The sequence below is a fragment of the Topomyia yanbarensis genome, chromosome 1 (genome assembly GCF_030247195.1).
Source record: "Topomyia yanbarensis strain Yona2022 chromosome 1, ASM3024719v1, whole genome shotgun sequence".
Classification (NCBI taxonomy): domain Eukaryota; kingdom Metazoa; phylum Arthropoda; class Insecta; order Diptera; family Culicidae; genus Topomyia; species Topomyia yanbarensis.
In genome coordinates, this window is record NC_080670.1 from 96,218,597 (window position 1) to 96,239,610 (window position 21,014).

Here is a 21,014-nt window from a genome sequence, read left to right on the forward strand (position 1 = left end):
CCTTCGGGCCCGAGGTAGACCACCCAATGTCCCAGTCCGAGATATACTGGCAAATCGTGATTTCCCCTATATGTCCCTTATTTATACTTTCATAAAAACGACAAATATCCCAATTTAGCCCCTCTCTTTTTATTTCTCGTTTTAGAAGCTTTCTCTTGCCTTGTGGGACCGATCAGCTCCAGACTGCAACTATGTAACCGCCGTCGCACTTACCACTACGGAAACTGAAGCGAGAGCGACTCAAGGTCCGATGACTTTTGAAGGATTCCCCGCGGGTCCGAAGAATACCATCCGCCAATCCGACCTACTAGACTGAGGCGGTAATCTTTCGCTGATCTCCCGTTTGAGCGAAAGTTGCAAGTTTTGCTCTTCTCTCCCGGTCACCATCTACGCTTTCTCTCCCCTGTCCTTGATACAACTGCTTCTACAGCCCCCCTCTGAATATCTTGACCAAGCATAAGTCTCCGCTAAAAAAGTTCAAATTTGTATTCTGTATTCCTAGTTTTAAGATAGTTGTAATTTTACCTCTTTGTTAAAACTATTGTCCCCCATCTTGTAAATAGAATTGTATCCCTAGTCTTAAAACACCTGCGAATTTTCTCATAAATATTTGTTCCCCCTTTTGTGTACCAAACTATATTGTTAGTTTTAAGATAACTGTAAATATTTCCTAAAAATTATTACTATTGAATTCCTTGTTTTAAATTTTTTTTCATAAAAAAAATCTTTCGCCCCCTCTCTTGTATATAGAATCTTATTTCTAGTCTTAAGATAGCTGTAAAATTTTTCTTTTTTAAAAAAAATATTTCAACATTGTAACCTCCTAGTTTTAAAATATACAAAATGTAAAAACAAAAGAATTTGGCACCGCCAAGCTAACGCATTTGTGCCTATCAAATAAACGAAATGAATAAAAAAAAAAAAAACGGTTTGTAGATTACCTAATTCAGGAAAAGCTACTGTAAAAGTTTGGAATCGAATGGCGATACTTTCAAGTATCGATACTACGACTACGATTATATCGAAAGTATCAGTACCTGCATTCGATACCAGTATCGATTCTAAGTATCGATGTATTTTAATATCGAAACGTCCCTATTCCTTCCCCAACGCGGATGGCTTCGTTCGCGAAGCTCTTCTCGAACGGTTCGCGGTTTGCATAGGATTTTCATTATACAGTTTTATTTCATTTTCATATTCGCACAATATAATTAATACTTGGAAAACCATACACCATTTTAAAACTAGCTGATAATCAATGGTTTTAAAAATTTGCAACAATGCAATGCTAAAAAATAGGCCGCAAGGAACTTCAATAGATCAAATTGCTAGTAGTGTGTCATCAAACTACCCATAACGCGATCTGTCAGCAAAAAATCCAGTGCAAAAATAGGTACTATGTTTTAATCATGCATGAAGAAACCTTTGTGAGCTTCGCGAAGCTACGTGACAAACATTCACGAGCGAAGAATTGACGCTGCTCTTAATTTTTTTAAGCTTCACTTTTGATTCGCAGTTTGCCCATCTAGTGACCTGCTCTGAAGTTATTAGACTTCTCCCTTCGTGCGTTGATTATGGTTAATTAGTGAGCACAAAATTTTGACTACTTTGTGATCCACAGTTTGCAACAGTCGCGCGAGTGAACGAATTTTCCCATGCCTGCTTGTGTGTGTATTATGTGCGTTTTACCGGAAAAGGAAACACCGAGTTTCGTTGACTTATGGATGACAGTTGCTGTTTTGCTGAGTATGACGTTCGAGCGACCCTTGCCGCGTATTTCGATTTTCATACACGTCTAATTGGGGTTTTAGGAATTTAGGTGCACACTAAAAAAATCGTAGTAATATTCAATACATAATGACTAACGTAACACTGTACTCAAATTTTTCAACTTTCAACGTCCACATTATATTTAACGTAGTGATTTTAGCAAACAAATGGTGCATTTGGCGAGGATGTCGCGAAGAGATTTTCGTAGTATTAACAACATACAATCGTGCTTCCCCGTAAGCCGCCAAAAGGCGGGGTTAAGAAGCAGAGGTTTAATAGTAAACATTGATTTTTATTATATACTCACACAGTATATTATGTCTTACTGTCTACTAACTAATAATATTTTTGCAGTTCATTATGTCTTCTGTGTGCTACACCATATATCTAATTCGATTATATTATTTTTTGATACCTCATTGCATGCTACATTTATTAAATGTATCATATTCATTATATGCTTCACATTATATTTATTTTTCATTTTTAACCTAAATAACTGTATGATATTCATTTTACTCGTCGATGCTTCATTTATATATTTTATAATTATTATACGCATCATATTCATCATTTTCATTTTATAGAAATTAAATATTATTAGGTTGGGTGGGAGCATCAGGGTATCATTCAAATTACAGCTCGGTCTAGATGTCGTGGTTCGCCAGCTTCTATTCACAAGATCACGCTGATCGCATAATTCTACGGGATAATGCTGTTATTTTTAACGTTCTTATCTGACAAGCGGTAGTAAGATTGGCGCGCCCTTCTCACACAAACCATCAGGCAGTGCCTTAACATGTAATGGAAATTGCGTTATTCGAATGGCGGGAACTTATCATTGGAAGGAGATTCTCTGCCCCTTTTGATTGCGCATAAATGTGTCTGTTTATGGCTCCACTCCCGTTTAGCCCTTTATACAGTGATAATGTAAATGTCATTTGATAACATGATTTTATCCTTGCTGTTAAAAGCACCTGCAGGCACCGGAGTATTCCATGCACTGATGGTGGCTTCTTATATCATCATCATCATAAATGTCAGCAATTTTCATAAATGGACACCTATGGCGTTCATTCGGATATTTTCACAAATTTCATAAGACTGTCTTATGAAAATAATAAGAGATGGATTTAGAAAATTTCCCCTCCCAATCATAAGACAGACTTATAAAATCCATTTAAACCCCTTATGTCTGAAAGTCATAAGGCATTTTTATGGAAATTCAATGTAAATTTTGCTCGGTGTAGAATATTCTCAACAAAACGAGCGCGGCAAAGACTGTCCCCAAACAGCACTTTTTCTCAGAAGATTACACTGTTGCCATTACAGTTCGGCTTGGCGAGCGAACGTGCTGTAGCAAGAGAGCGTTGAGCACACATAAAAGGCCCTTACACGCGCAATAAAAGTGTCATTACTAAGTAGTGTCATTAGTGGAATTGTATGGGAATTCCATCATTACTCGCCTTACACGTTCATTAAAAGTGGCATTACTGCTCAGTAATGACATTACTAACGCCTCGTGTACGGGCCCCTATAGAAACATCCGATTCTGTTGCAAAGCGACAGTAGGAAAAAAGCAGTCATATTGGTTAGCCTGCACATGGGTAGTTAACATAGTTAAATCGTTATCTTGCGTATATTTGAGAGGGTAAACAAACATGTATCAAACAGTAACGTATACTCGATCTGTACGTAAGAGATACAAATGATATGCTCTTACCTTTGAAGTGGAGCAACGACATTCCAGCTTCTTTTTTTAAGTATCTCGAAATACAGAAGATTACCCCGTCGCGCTAAAGAAACCGAATATGATGACTGGTAGTACTTGATTATCTTTTAACATATGCTGACATTTGACAGCTATAGTGCTAAAATGCAAACATTATTATTAGCGTTGTTAAATTAATCTGAACAGAAACGTGTCAGTGAAAGTGCAGTACGGGAATGTTCTGTTGTGGAGGCGCCCGAAATTTTGGTACCCCTTGACAATCACCATCCTGCTTTGGAAGTTTTGCTGAAGTTCCGCCGATGTCTTCGTTACGTTACGTTGATAAATTAAATTTCGCAAGACAGATTATTCCGCTCTTCCACGCTCTCTAATGCGAATCAACTGGAATGAGTTGCAACATTTTGCAAATGACGACGATGCTGTAACTCACTACAACTGTTTAATTCTGGAATGTGTTGCAGCTTCAGTCACAAAATATCAACCTGCCAAGAAACCACCTTGGTCTAATGGAACTTTACGCAGACTAAAACGCTTGCGTAGTAAAGCACTTCGTGCTGTTACTAGTCGACGATGTCCTTTATCGAAGCGATTTTTTTCGCTCGCTAGTAACGATTATCGCAGCTATAACAAGTTTCTCTATAGACGTTACGTAAATCGAATACAACTGAATTTACGTCGGAACCCCAAGGGATTCTGGTCGTTTGTTAACATTAAGGAAGGTAACTAGTCTCCCATCTGAAATGTTTCTCGACAACGATGCAGCTTTCTCTGCTGAAGATAAGTGCAGCTGTTTTGCACGGCATTTTTCGAGACGACTCTCAAGATTCGGCATCGCCTGAGGTGATTTACAACGCTGTTCGAGACGTCCCTTCTGACATTTTCAGCATGGATGGATTCGTCATCGACGATGAAATGGTTCGTTCGGCTATCCAGAAGACAAAAGCGTCCTTTGATTCCGGTCCGAGTATTATGCCTGCAGCTGTATACACCACTCTCGCAACTTTTCAATATGTCGCTTCAGCAGCAAACGTTTTCAGTGCACTGGAAATGTTCGACACAAATCCCTGTTTTAAAATAGCTCTAACGCAAAAAGTATACTTTGTATTTTAAATTTTTTAGGTTCATTTGGAAGGTAAGAAAATTTCCCATTGAGTGATGCCCTCACATGTTTCAGTTAATGAATTTAAGTAACCTTTTCAAAGCAATTTATTTAAAATTTAAGAATTTTGATCGATTTTTCGTTCATTTTTCGAAAATCTTAATAGTTAACATCATCATTTTAATAATTCAAAGTGTTAGTCTTGAAGAGCTGCATAATTCGTTCTTTGACATGATAGATTTATCTTTTATTGTTTTCATGTGTTTTGGTTATTGAATTTGGATATTTTTGTCTCATTCTCATTAATACTAGCTCTAATTGAAAAAGTATGGCACTTGTTGTATTTTTTTTCTTTTAATTCGAAAGCCAGGAAAATTTTACATTGAAAAATGTATTAATACCTTTCAGTTAAGTGAATTTACCATTCTTTTAGAAGTAAATTAGTTTAAAATTAGTGTTATTATTAGCATTTTCGTTAATTTTCTTAAAATAGTAAATAATAAACATCACCATTATTATCATAGAAATAGTGTGTCTCAGCAAGTTCTACAATTCTTTCTTTGACTCTACTCAATTATCTCTTTTTGTTTCGACGCAAAATCATTTTTATCACATCGTTTCATATGCAAAAATAATTTTTTCGAACCGACTACATTTTTGGTGAGGTCGTGCTGTATTAACTATTAAATAGCAGCGAAATGAAAAGAGATATGGATAAAGTGCGAAGTAACAAGTTATAGAGAATGTTAAGGGGCACCAAATGAACAAAATTAACGATAAATTTTGTTGATTAATAATTAGAATAATTACAAAACTGCTCGAAAAACGCTAATTGTAAGCTATTTTCTTAGTAAAAGGCCATTTAGTATCTTTATCTAAGAGATATTTGTACATACATCGATAGAAAATTTTCTCAGCTTTCCAATGAAACCTTGGAAATAACGATATAAAACATATTTTTTAGATTAGAGTCTTTTAAGCACTTGCAAGTCGATTACAGGAAAAGTTTAGTAATGAAATTACAAAGAAATGAGAAGAGATAAGAATATGAAGAACAAATAATGAATTGTCCTAAAACCCAACTTTTGGATAATAGATATTGCAATAATCGTAATTCATTATTTTGCGTAAATTAACAAAAACCTCCTCAAAAACACTAAATTTTAACCATTTTACAACTAAAAGGTAATTAAAACTAATTAACTGAAAGATATGAGAACATTATTCAATAAGAAATGTTCTCACCTTTCGAATGGAACTGAAAAATTTAAAATACAAAGTATACTTTTTGAGTTAGAGGTATTTTAATACAAATAAAATTTTAACACAAAAAGTTCAATAACTCTGTAGCGGTTGAGATTTGATGGTATGCTTAGAACAATTTTTTTCTCCAAATATGACAGTCGTGTTAATCGACTCAGTATTTTGTTTTTAACATTGTTATTGTGCAGTGTGAAAGTGTCTTCTGTTTGCTTTTGTGTTGCGAAAAAATCAGCGAAGAACGTAACTGAGTGAACTTCTGTGACTTAACCACCAAGACTCTCCACCGAACGCAGCGCCATCTATATTTCATTGTTCGCATTCTCAGATCGGCACGCATTATGGCAAGTGCATGCGATCACTGCGCGAAAACCGTCAAATCGGATGACGACTTTATTGAATGTATGGGTTTTTGCAAAAATGTGGTACATATGCAATGTGGGAAACAACTTAACAAGCCGTTTTGAAAAAACTTGCAAAAAACCCAAACTTATTTTGGATGTGCAATGAATGTGTCAAGTTGATGAAGTTTGCTCGCTTTCGCGACACCGTTTCTTCACTTGGATGTGTTAACGCTGCTATCGTTGGGAAAACGGATGACGTCTGTGCTGAACTAAAGGCCGAGTTATCCAAAAATAACCAGCAAATTTCGCGCCTGGCTAGAAAGGTTTCAACAGCTACTCCAGTCCGGCCAAACTCCGGTACCTCTCGACCACCTCAGAAACGTCGTCGCGAGGATGGCCCTGATCCGAGCAATATTCTTGTTGGTGGTCGAAAGTTAGTCGATAACAGCAACATTGTTGCGGTTTCACCTACCGCGCCGTTGCTCTGGATGTATCTTTCCCGCTTTCATCCTAGCGTTAGCAAAGAGACTGTCGAAAAAATGTCAAAAGAAGGACTAAATTGTAACGAGGAGATACAGGTTATTCCGCTTGTTAAAAAAGGCATAGACGTCAGTACTTTGAACTTCATATCCTTCAAAGTTGGAGTTCACCCAAAGTACCGTGATGCAGCTCTTAATCCTGACACGCAAGGCATACTGTTCAGGGAATTCGAAGACAGCCGTACCCAGAACATTTGGAGCCCGCCGACTGATTTTCCACCGCCTCCAGAAGAAGCATGTACCTCTCTAATGCAACCCGGCCCATCAATGGTCCTGCAGAGGACTCCGCAACGATTGGCCATGCCACTATACCAAGCCACTATACCAAGCCACACCGCCCTTGTGAAGGAGTATCGATGCCGATCGCATACTGGGATGCAACGCAGTTGGTACTATAGAAGCCCTCGATCCCCCCCGCTACAGTCGAGCCCTTGCCGCCAGCGTTCATCAGTCGTCCCGGTCCTGTATGTGTGGGTGGGGAAAGGGTCTTCCAAGCCGCCTTTCTCGGCAAGTATTATAAAAATTGTAACGATACAACGGTTGAGCCGATTCACGCTTCTAGCTCATCGTACGACTCTCACCGCAAGCTGCTACCACCCCGTTCCTGCTCTCCGCATTCCGCCATCGGGTTCCAACGCATACTGGGACGCACCGCAGTTGGCACTAATGGAAGCCCTCGATCCCCCCGCCACAGTCGAGCACTTGCAGCCAGCGATCATCAGTCGTCCTGGTCCTGTGTGTGGGATGGGTGAAAGGGTCTTCCAACCTGCCGCAAATGGCAAGTATACATCTGTTCCGACCACTTCAAGCGCTGATGTATTCTTCGCTTCCAGTTTTTTGCCTTTTGCTCCGACATCTTGTTATCAGATGCCAGCCATTTCTCTCGACGACGACGATAGTCGTATTTTGGGGCACGACGCAGTTGATTCGGGATGCTTCGAATCCCTCACCACAGTCGACCAGGCGACCGTGACCGTTCCGATACTGTTCGTGGGATTGACGAAAGGATCTTCCTACATGGCAACATGGCTTCGCTCTCTGCTGTACCTGATCCGTCCTCCAACAACATCGAGGTTTACTACCAGAATATCGGTGGCTTAAATTCATCAACGGACAGCTATTTGCTCGCGACCACGGGTTGCTGTTACGACATTATCGCTATGACCGAGACGTGGCTCGACAACCGTACTCTGTCTCGCCAGGTCTTTGGTTCAACATTCGTTGTCTACCGCTGTGACCGCAATGCCCTCAACAGCCACAAGACATCAGGCGGTGGTGTTCTTATCGCCGTTCGCGTGGTATAAAAACCCGAGTGATCAACGATGACGCGTGGGCGAGCTCCGAGCAGGTGTGGATATCAGTGAGACTTGCCGATCACAATCTGTTCCTGTGTGTTGTGTATTTTCCACCTGACAGAATTCGTGATTCCAGCCTGATCGATGTACATCTTTCCTCCGTTTCTTTTATCGCCTCGATCGCCGCCCCGTCTGATGATATCGTTATACTGGGCGACTTCAACTTACCTGGCTTGACGTGGTGCAAGCAAGTAATGGTTTTCTACGATTGGATATCGAAAAATCTGCGCTTATTAACAATGCCAGTTGTATTTTGGACAACTACAGTAGCGCAACTCTTCGGCAAATTAATAATGTCACCAACGAGAATGGACGTACATTGGACCTCTGCTTTGTAAGTGCCCGGGACTGCGCTCCGTACTGCTGCACTGCACCGACTCCTTTAGTCAAGCAGGTGCGTCATCATCCCCCACTACATCTTGTATTCGCTGGTAACCTAGGAGTTAATTTTGAAGACGTCTCAAGCTCTATCGTCTACGATTTTAAAAACGCTGACTACCGACAGCATCGTTAGCACGCTGTTGGCTATAAACTGGGACGAAAATATTAACAATGACGACGCGAACGAAGCAGCGATGACGTTTTCTAGTATTCTTAACTACCTTATCGACCGTCATGTACCAAAACTGAACAATTAGTACCGATGAACACCCTCCCTGGCAATCAACCGTCCTTAGACGTTTAAAATCTGCCAAACGAACTGCATTTAAAAAATTCTCGAAGCATAAGACACTTGCATTACGAAATCACTACTTTCAACTCAACCACGAATACAAACAACAAAGCAGACGCGCCTTTTTTAGACACCAGCGCAACGTCGAGCGTCAACTGAATCCAAGCCCAAGTCGTTCTGGAAGTATGTTAACGAGCAGCGAAAAGAATCCGGTTTGCCATCTTGTATGTCGTTTTAATGGAGTTTTAGGCACTGACACTAAGGAAATTTGCCAACTGTTCTCCGACAAATTTTCAAACGTTTTTCCAACGAGCGCCTGCCACCACAACAAGTCGCTGCCGCCGCTAATTTAACTCCTTCTCTAGGACGAACCATCAACCGAATTTGTGTCGATATTGCTGCCATTCTTGCAGCAAATGCCAAACTGAAAGCATCTTGTTCCCCGGGTCCAGATGGTGTTCCCCTCGATTTTTGTCAAAAAGTGCATCAGCGGGCTTCTTGAACCACTTCAGCGAGTCTTCGAGCTATCACTCACTACTGGTACATTCCCTACCTGCTGGAAAGCAGCGCACATGTTTCCAGTTCATAAAAAAAGGAAACAAATCGAACATTGACAATTATCGGGGAATCTCGTGCTTAAGTGCTGTATCAAAACTGTTCGAGTTGGTTGTGTTAGATCCTATTTTCTTTCACTGCAAACACTACATTGCAGATGACCAACACGGTTTCATGCCAAAACGATCGACAACGACAAACCTGCTCTCGTTCACAACATATGTAATGGATGGATTCGCTGACCGGATTGCAAACCGATGCTATTTATATGGATCTATCTGCGGCCTTCGACAAAATCAACCATGATATTGCAATAGCGAAGCTGGACAAACTCGGCATTCATGGACTACTTCTGCGCTGGTTTCGTTCCTACCTCGATGGAGGCAACTCCAAATCAGCATAAGGACTGTCTATCTGCACCATTCTTCGCTACATCCGGCATACCACAAGGAAGCCATCTCGGTCCAGTAATATTCCTCCTCTACTTTAATGACGTCAATTTCATATTACAAGGACCCCGCCTTTCTTTCGCTGACGACATGAAAATTTTCAACAAATACGGGATAAAACCGATGCCGATCTTCTTCAGAGAGAACTGAACAGCTTTAGTACGTGGTGTGATCTAAACAGAATGGTTTTAAACCCGAGCAAATGCTCAATAGTTACGTCACGCGGAAACGCCAACCGACTCAGTTTAACTACCATTTCTTCGGCTCGAGCATTCCAAGACACTCTCACATCAAAGATCTCGGAGTCATCATGGATTCGGCATTAACAATTCAAACCACATACGTCATACATCGTGGATAAGGTATCGCGACAGCTTGGGTTCATCTTCCGAATAGCGAAAAACTTCAGGGACGTATATTGTCTTAAATCGCTTTACTGCGCGTTGGTCCGCTCAACGTTAGAATATTGTTCAGCTGTTTGGAATCCCGTACTACCAGAACGGGATTGACAGAATCGAGGCTGTCCAAACGCAGGTTCATACGCTTCGCCCTTCGTCATCTCCCATGGCGAAACAGATTTTAGCTGCCGAGCTATGAAAACCGTTGCCAGCTAATACACCTCGATAAACTCCAGCATTCGGAGGGACTGCTCTCGAGCCCTGTTCGTCTCGGACTTACTCTCTGCCAGAGTAGATTGCCCTACAATCCTCGGACATCTGGATCTTCAAGCCCGCGTTCGAGCTCTACGCAATAACTCCCTTCTGCGAGTTTCCGTTCAGGAGAACCAACTATGGTTGCCAGAGCGCTGTTACCGGACTCCAACGAATTTTTAACAGTGTGGCGACGGCCTTTGACTTCAACAGGACGCGGAATGCGATAAAAGTGATATATATATATATATATATATATATAATATATATATATATATTATATATATATATATATTATATATATATAATATATATATATATATATAATATATATATATATATATATATAATAGTATATATATATATATATATATATATATATATATATATATATATATATATATATATATAATATATTATAATATACTATATATATATATATATATATATATATATATATATATAATATATATATATATATATATATATATATATATATATATATATATATATATATATATATATATAATATATAATATATATATATATATATATATATATATATATATATATATATATATATATATATATATATATATATATATATATATATATATATATATATATATATATATATATATATATATATATATATATTGTCGATCATTTTGATGTCACCTTCAATGTAGTAACATATCGTAATCCTAAAAATCCTGGAAACTTGACGATTGAATTTCATGCATATTTTTCAACAATTAGTCAACTAGACGACTTAGATGACGTCGTGGATACGACAAACTCATTCATAGTAGCATCCTCGAAGAAGCTTGTCCACTTCGAGCTGTTAAAACGACTAGGGAGCCCGTGGTGGAGGGCTGAGCTTGAAAGAACGAAGAAGGATATGAGAAGTGCTTGGAACCGGCGTCGCGTGATGATTCCCAGGCTTTCAGGTCAGCTCGTAGTGCATATAAGAAATGTCTTAGATCTGCAGATTTGTTTTCATTTTGAAGACACGGCCTCTAGGCAGTTCGGCATACACGTCGAAATTTGATAATCGAGACTCAGCAAAACTTCACCGAGCTACCATCATCCGAGAGTCTCAGAAAACCCTCAGCCAACAAAAAATCGGCAAAATTAAGCGGATCATCGGCGAAAAAACTTCGGTGCGTAGAGTGAACTTTCTGCTGCGTAATGCAGCATACTGGGGAGTTCGTCCAGCTCTCCTCAGGCTCCATTCGCCATTGAGAATTTTTTTAAACCCCCTCAATCATTTTACCCATAGCACGGGGGCATGACACTATGGAATTGGGGTTCCCTGTTTGGTGGGTGTTACCACCGGAACAGGTAGTCCGTAGTGTAATTCTTAGCGGGTTACAGCAACCACTACGATACCACACAGCTTGTCTAGCTGTTTGAAGAAAGAAGCTGACATTGAAGGACAGCTTCCATAGATGGCCGAACATTCGTCAGCCTATTCTAGAAGGACGCGCGGTCATGGGATATCTGCATGTATCTCGGGGTTGGATAAACGCAACGCTTAGTAAACGCATTCTTTGCTCGTCACTGCGACATGCTGAGATACGGAAGTTGAGTATTGCGGTTGTCCTCAGGTTGGGGTTCTGTCACCTTTGTTATGGAACTTGGTTGCCGATGGCTTTTTGAAGAAACTCAATGAGCTTGGGTTTTCAGCCTACGAGTTTGCTGATGATTATCAAATACTAATTACTGAATTTTGCATTGCGACAATTTTTGACTTAATGCAACAAGCATTAAGAGCTGTCGAACAGTGGTGTCGACAAGTTAAATCATCAGTTAACCCAAGCAGTTCTTTGATAAGGAGTGGGCTTAGCGCAGTTGGTAAATCGATTGCCTAGTACGCAGCTCACCTTGGTCCCAACCCCGCACAAATCCCCGACTATGTACGGGGAACGTGCCATTTGAGCCAATATATTCTGATTCCCAACCCCGCACATAGTGTTAGAGATTTTTCATAAGAGATTTCTCTAACCGGAAGAGGCGAATGACCTTAAGGTTAAAACCTCTATAATCAAAATATAAAAATGACGCCCCTGCTGTTTGTTTTTGTTTTTGTGCTGTTATTTTTCCCATCCTTCCAGTTCTACATCTCCTTCTCCTTCCTTTCCGCTCAGGAAATGATGAAAACACACGGCAAGGCACAAATCCCCGGCTACATACGGGGAACGTGCCATTTAAGCCAATATATTCTGATTCCACTATCGAGGCGTAATGCAATAAGCATCTTAAAGCAGTTGTCTGTCAGAGGTTCTTTAAAACTGATACACAAATATGCTTGATAATGTTTACAATACTGTCAAACCCGTCAACCTAGGGGAGGGAACAATAAACATCTCCATTTGTTAACATTAAAAAAAACCGATGCAAGCTAATAATTCATTTTTTTGTCTTTTGGCTTAAGTGCCAATACCTTATTTAGGACTGGTGGTATCCAACGGGGAAAAACGATCGGAAATGGTGAGTGAAGAAGCAATCATTTGAAAAAAAATCCCCCCAGAGGCGAGACTCGAACTCGCAACCTTTGAGACTCCGGCCCAATGCACTAGCCCTTATGCTATCCCTGGGTATGGCGACATCCCAGAAAGAACATATGATTATCCCACTGGCGACGGTGATTGTACCCTGCCTGCAAAGCGAGAATCACACACAACGGCAGCTGATCACCCCAACACATCTGATCTATTTAATTTCCCCGCTAGATACCAAGGCCCGGGTTTTTATTATCGTCTGATGTCTAATTTTTAGTTCATTACCCATCGTACTTCGGTGGGTGACAGAGCTAATGAAGACTGTCGATTTCTGGTCCCTTGCCCAGTGAACAGAGGTATGACAGGAGCGAACCCGCCCGTTCGAATTAAACTAATAGTTCAATTTTTTGTCTTTTGGCTTAAGTGCCAATACCTTATTTAGAACTGGTGGTATCCAACGGGGAAAAACGATCGGAAATGGTGAGTGAAGCTAAGCAATCATGTGAAAAAAATTCCCCCCAGAGGCGAGACTCGAACTCGCAACCTTTGAGATTCCGGCCCAATGCACTAACCCTAACCCTATCCCTGGGTATGGCAACATCCCAGAAAGAACATATGATTATCCCACTGGCGACGGTGATCGTACCCTGCCTGCAAAGCGAGAATCACACACAACGGCAGCTGATTACCCCAACAATAAGGTATTGGCACTTAAGCCAAAAGACAAAAAATTGAATTATTAGTTATAAGGTATTGGCACTTAAGCCAAAAGACAAAAAATTGAATTATTAGTTTAATTCGAACGGGCGAGTTCGCTCCCGTCATACCTCTGTTCACTGGGCAAGGGACCAGAAATCGACAGTCTTCATTAGCTCTGTCACCCACCGAAGTACGATGGGTAATGAACAAAAATTAGACATTAGACTATAATAAAAACCCGGGCCTTGGTATCTAGCGGGGAAATTAAATAGATCAAATGTGTTGGGGTGATCAGCTGCCGTTGTGTGTGATTCTCGCTTTGCAGGCAGGGTACGATCACCGTCGCCAGTGGGATAATCATATGTTCTTTCTGGGATGTCGCCATACCCAGGGATAGCATAAGGGTTAGTGCATTGGGCCGGAGTCTCAAAGGTTGCGAATTCGAGTCTCGCCTCTGGGGGGAATTTTTTTCACATGATTGCTTAGCTTCACTCACCATTTCCGATCGTTTTTCCCCGTTGGATACCACCAGTCCTAAATAAGGTATTGGCACTTAAGCCAAAAGACAAAAAAATTAAATTATTATTTTAATTCGAACGGGCGGGTTCGCTCCCGTCATACCTCTGTTCACTGGGCAAGGGACCAGAAATCGACAGTCTTCATTAGCTCTGTCACCCACCGAAGTACGATGGGTAATGAACTAAAAATTAGACATCAGACGATAATAAAAACCCGGGCCTTGGTATCTAGTGGGGAAATTAAATAGATCAAATGTGTTGGGGTGATCAGCTGCCGTTGTGTGTGATTCTCGCTTTGCAGGCAGGGTACGATCACCGTCGCCAGTGGGATAATCATATGTTCTTTCTGGAATGTCGCCATACCCAGGGATAGCATAAGAGTTAGTGCATTGGGCGGGAGTCTCCAAGGTTGCGAGTTCGAGTCTCGCCTCTGGGGGGATTTTTTTCACATGATTGCTTAGCTTCACTCACCATTTCAGATCGTTTTTCCCCGTTGGATACCACCAGTCCCGATGAAAGAGCATGGGCCTAGAAGCGGCCACCATATGTTGACTACTGTGCATCCACCATATGTTGACTACTGTCAACGTCTGTACATCAACATTGCTATGCCACCACCTGACTAGGAATGATAGACCCAGCACGAAATTTTAATTTTGTGATTTATTTCTCGCATCAATAAAAATTTTATATATGCAATTTCAAATTATTTTAGTTGCTTTTGTAATAGATTTTCTAAGGAAAAAAGTGAAAAAATACGCAATTTCAAGAAATGGGCGTCGACAAAGTGAAAGAGCTAGCGAGTCGCATACCTAAGGCTAGACCAAAAAACAGCTAAACTGCATATCTTTGCAAAATTCCTAACCACCGCGGTAGTATCGTCAACGATACGACCAACAAGCTCGACAACTATAACTCCCGTACACAACACCGGAATACTGTTTGATAACATCGGATGATATCTAGTGAAACGGGGTGTATGGACCACTAACGTCAACACATCCGTTTGTCCTATAGAAGATGTGTCGAATATCAACCATATACACGACAACGTTACGAACGCTATATCCAAAATGCAAGATACTGTTTGAGACGCCACACTTCCTGAAATGAAAACAACTATTGAGCAACAATCGCTGACAACAATCCAGAGAATAAAATCTCTAAATAGGGATAGAAGACGCAAAAGGATGTTTGGTTTCCTCAAAGATATTCTTTTCGGCGTAGATAATCTAGTAGAGGAAACTTTATCAACTGGAAACTAAATGAGGATTGCTTGCATGTCACTTTAAAAATGGTGGTCATTAGCATCGCGATCTATGATGCTTTCAAAATTGTACCAATACCTTCCGCATGTCTAGGCTCATGTCCAATCATTATACTTTAGATGCGCATCTCCGTCGTATTGGGCTCGCTGAGGGTAATCATTGTGCTTGTGGAGAAGGTTACCATGACATTGAGCATGTTGTTTGGTCCTGCACTGAATATCGTGAAGCCAGATCACAATTAGTAGATTCTTTACAAGTCCGAGGAAGACCAATCCATGTTCCTGTTAGAGACATCCTGGCGTATCGCGATCCTCTATACATGGAACTTATCTATCATTTTCTAAAAACAGCGTCTGTCAAAATTTAATTAAATTCATCTCCTCATACTCTCATCCAAGGCTAATCATTCACCAATTAAATTGTCCTAGAATATTTAGTTTTTAAATTTAGACAATAACAGAAAAAAAGTAAATAAATACACCCGAAAATACTAGATCATTATGAAATACAACAATGTAAGGAAAAAAGCAAACAATAAAGTGATTTCAGTGTTAGTTTTAGACAAAGTACTAGTATAGTTAAAATTAGTCTTAAGGATTTTTGTAACGTGCTATGTAAAAAAAAGAAACTGCCGTAAAAAGCTTTTGCAAATGCCGTGTCAAATAAACGTATGGAAAAAAAAAATACCTTCCGCAGTCAACCGCTCGATCATTTTCATTAACCAGGATGTCATCGGTATGAATCAAGCTTTTTGTAGAATGTCTCTGAAAAAACATGATTTGCGGTGTTACCTGCCAAACAACCCCTTAAACGAAAAATTATCCCAAAGACTCAACGTAGAGGTTAAAATTTTTTAACATAGAATGTGTATGCAAAGTTTGAAAGAAATTGGTTAAGTAGTTTTTGAATGGCAGGTAACACCGCAAATCATGTTTTTTTCTAGAGACGTTCTACAAAAAGTTTCGTCACCGAGTCGTTGGTTGATATTTTTGCAAAGTAAAATTACAGCGTGTTTTTGAAATGATACACTATAATGTATTTTTCCCAACTAAGTACATACTCCTTCAAATTAAATTTGCACATTAAAGTGCTTTAAAAATAAAGAGACCTTTTCGATGACATCGAAGTGCTATAACTAATAGTTTCGTCTTAAATATCAATGTCCGGCTTACAAGAGTTCAATGGCTCAACGCAACACAACCCACCCTCTCCCCGCCTCTAGGACGTACTGCGAGTTGGGGAGTCTTACTAAGGTATGGTGGGGTTTGGACTGAGTTCTGATAAACTGCTAAACTAGTTCCCTGAGTGGGTTTCTGAACAGGGTGTTTTTGAATATTAAAATATTACACACACGGAAGAAATCTTGAGTGGAACGGATTCTTTTATAAGTAACTAGTGTAAACCCGTCGCGCATTGCTGCAACTTTCAACGAAATAGGAGTAAAACACAATTTGTTCCGAAGCGCCATCTGGCGGACGGATTATCCCCAACCAATAGCACACAACCACGCTCCATAACAAATGCCTACTGTGTATCAATTTTAGCGGAAATAGGTGTAATATATATGTATATATATATATATATATATATATATATATATATATATATATATATATATATATATATATATATATATATATATATATATATATATATATATATATATATATATATATATATATATATATATATATATATATATATATATATATATATAAATATATATATATATATATATATATATATATATATATATATATATATATATATATATATATACATATATATATATATATATATATATATATATATATATATATATATATATATATATATATATATATATATATATATATATATATATATATATATATATATATATATATATATATATATATATATATATATATATATATATATATATATATATATATATATATATATATATATATATATATATATATATATATATATATATATATATATATATAAAAGACAGATGTAAATGTAATGTGACTGATGAGCTAAAAATTAGTGCATAATTTTTACTTACCAGTTGTGAATGGAGGAAATACAGGCGGAAAATACTGTTCTGGACTGACGTAGTATTTAGACTTTTTATTTCGGATTGGTTTCCATTTTTTTGCCAAACGTCCGAAAATAGAGCGCCTATAGGTTAGGTGAGTTTCTATAAACTGCAATAACTTTGGTACGTTTATGAACATGTCATCATCTGTTTTCAATAGGTATGTTGCATTCGGACAGTTTATACTCGTCCACTCCAATAGAGAAATTGACTTCAACGTAAGGTTGCTATAGCTGTCTACGAAATTGCCTCTTATCAAATCGCTATACATGTAGTTCTCTGCCGATAACTGATCTGCAATACGTTGATCTTGCGTGCGGCCTAACACAAATCCAATGGATATATCTCGGCGTATACCATAGTGCCCCCAGGATTGTCTGATAGATAAACGCTGTTCTCTATGGGTAGGCGCTGAAGTAACCAGAATCAACAAATTAACATCAGACCCCTTATCTGGACATATATTCGTAATGGTGCCGATGTCATTCACATGTCCTTTTTCATAAATATCTTTAGTCTTTACTACTCTCTCCACTGTACTTTCAACGATTTTGGGAATATCAGTTTCATTGGGTGTGGAATGATTACGCGGTATTTTTTTTCGCTTTTTGGAAAGATTCTCTTGGGATTCGGATAACTTCATTATCTTTTGTATATAATTACTATTGGCTTCAATCTTGATTGTTGATTCATTCGTCAATAAACTGGCTTCTCCCAACCTTTGAAAAACATTACTGATATTGTTAGGTAAACCACATCCATTTGCTAGATATGTGAAAAAACCGCAATTCTTCCGTCTAATTATTTTGCTCTGTACGTTTTTCCTACTGTGTGTAACGTTTGCGAGTAGTGGTACTAAAAATTTTTCCGTGTCATTATGTCGCGACTCGTGATATCGTTTAGTTTCAATATCAAATTGCCTAGAGTTGAGTGTCGAATAGAATATGATTGTCGCCAATATTATTACACCAAAAACCAAATGCGTTATTCGAAAATGCGTGTAGCACATTTTTGTGTGGAGAAATAAACCAATCATTTCCATTCAATATGCCGTGAAAATTATAGCCTGGAAAAAATAAAAATAAATGATTAATTTCAAGAGATTGTGTTAATGACATGGTGAAGAGTCATTACGTCCGGAACATTAGGATGCATCTACCGGTAGGTAATTTTAATCTTCTGTAGGGGACGGTGGGGAATTGTGAACATAGTTTTGTTTACGGGGCATAACCAACATAAACATTGTTCGATTTTCAATATTTGAACTGGTATTCGCAAAGGACACCTTTATAGACCCCAAGGCAGAAATAATTTAAAATAATCATTATCTTGCTTGAGATGTGGCAGATTGCGTGAAATACATGGCATCGACATTTTTTTGTTTGTTGAGGAGTTGTGAACGCAGAGTAGGAGAAATGGAACATTCTTGTGGTTTATTTTAATGAGGTCTATAGAAGACAAATTTTAAGACATTTTGTGAACAATAGCAAATTTTATTTCAAGCGAGTAAAAAAACCCCTAATTGAAAAATTATCTTAAAAACTCGACGTAAGGGTTAGGTTTACATATAATATGTATGCAAAGTTTGAAAGAAATCGATTAAGTGGTTTTTGAATGGTAGCTCTCATCGCAAATCGTGTTTTGGCATTGAAAATGTCTTACAGAACTATCTTGGCAGGGTGTCATTCTAAAATCTACAATCAAACGATGTCACGTTTTTGCGTCACTATTTTGAACGCTAATAACTTTGTTATTTATGAACGGATTTCCGTCTGGTTATCACCAAACAATTCGGAATTAACTGAAATTATGTTTTATTGCTATTGTGTTTTTGTATTTCAATAGCACACTATTGAAAAACAAGCGAAAAATGAACAGATCTCGAAAACGTGAAAACTCCCATACATCAGTCAATCTATCCCCGGCAGAGCCGTCAATAGGGAGCAGCTTAGTAATTCAAACGAACACGAAAAGTTATAAATAAATGTGCCGTGTGCCGGTTTGAATCAGTTGTTGCTCTTTTGCCAGACAAATAACATCGTGCCTATAGCGTCTCGTACGATAGATTTGAGCACCCAGCACACTACGCTTCTATGAATGACGTCATCATCGACTATTTAAAGAATATCATTCCTCGAGCGACTTCATTCTCCCGTCAAACGTCAGGCCGTAAAGAACAGCAGTAGCAATCGTGCATGATAACAATTCGCTGCGATGAGTGCTGCATTTGATCACTGCTACCGCTGGGGATGATCCGATGTAAGACTATCAGCACCGGGCGTGGGTATAAGCAATTTACTAACCGTCATCATAACACGACACCGCACCGGCGGTTGGTAAACAGGTTGAGAAATGGAAACTTATCGTTTCGGTTTACAGCGAGTGTCTATATTTGGTAACTTCTTCCAACCGACGCCAACGTTGCTATTCGCAGAAAGGAGGCGAAACAAAGGAAAATGTAAAAAATAGGATCTCGCGATAAATGTTATGCAGAAGTGTTCTGCGTGAATTTTGATTCGACTCGTGAGATTTTTATTTTAAATAAAATTATGGATTGAGCTCAATAAATAAAACTATCGGTTGTGAGACAATAAATTATTTGATTGAATTCAATAACAATTTTTTAAAGTTTACAAAAATTAAAACAATTATTGAAATTAAAAGTTTATTGTAACTTTAATGAAAATATACTTTCAAACCTCGATTCACACCAATTATTTTGTCGTTTGATACAATGAACAGTATTTGTTTGTATTCAATTACCCACAGTTTTGATTATGATGTATGTTTTCTGCGTGGAAGTAAAAATTAGTGCATCTAAGCAGCTTGGATTGAACTGGAAGATGTAGCATTATGTCAAGCTGGGCATGATGTGTCCCAGGATCCGATTGATGGGATGCTAGCAAGAAGCGGAATTTCATTGGCTTTGAAGCTTGTAAAAGCCCGAAAATTTTTATATGTGGAGGCCAATACGAAAGCTAATGATAGTGTCCAACGAAAATCGAAAATCGCTGCGAACAAATGGTGATGATTGTAGGGACTGTGGAAACTAAGATTCGAGAAGAAAGAAAATGCGTGTATTTTTCTCGCGCAAAGTTTTTAATTCAGGACCAGTAGTAAAAAGAAGATCACAACGATAATGGTTTATCACATACTCTGCAGCGCTTAGTTCAAAAACGCTGGATTTAATTGCTAATAGGTACGCATGGCAGGACACAGATCACACCTGTTACATCATCACCATCTCATTTCATCCGGTGGTTCATCATATTTTCGAGGGATAATATTGTGTTGTGGTGTACAGTCGTGATTCGCTGGTTGGACACTTTTTAACTGGACCGCTTTTTGGTTGGACCTCCGCTATTTGGACCATTGTCCAACTAAAAAGCATCTGAACGTCAAAATCTCGTGCCAAATTTACTTTGACAATCAATCTGACAATATTTAGAGATAAGAACAGATGCATGTACACTGCCAACATCTCCTTTGGAGAGTTTTTGACATTTGTCAGTC

General features: G+C 38.8%; 1 protein-coding gene across 4 annotated transcripts in view; it reads right to left on the minus strand.

The window, feature by feature from the left end:
* LOC131675795 (beta-1,3-galactosyltransferase 5-like) overlaps positions 1-21,014 on the minus strand; it is a 119,729-nt gene that overhangs the window by 52,006 nt on the left and 46,709 nt on the right. For 3 of the 4 annotated variants that reach the window (XM_058958448.1, XM_058965416.1, XM_058980731.1), the window contains one exon: positions 17,469-18,567. In XM_058958448.1, coding sequence (XP_058814431.1) covers positions 17,469-18,543 — 1,075 coding nt within the window. In that variant the 5' untranslated portion in view covers positions 18,544-18,567. Of the gene's footprint in view, positions 1-4,332; positions 4,482-17,468; positions 18,568-21,014 lie in introns of those variants that run through there. The other variant, XM_058972670.1, reaches the window with a different exon arrangement.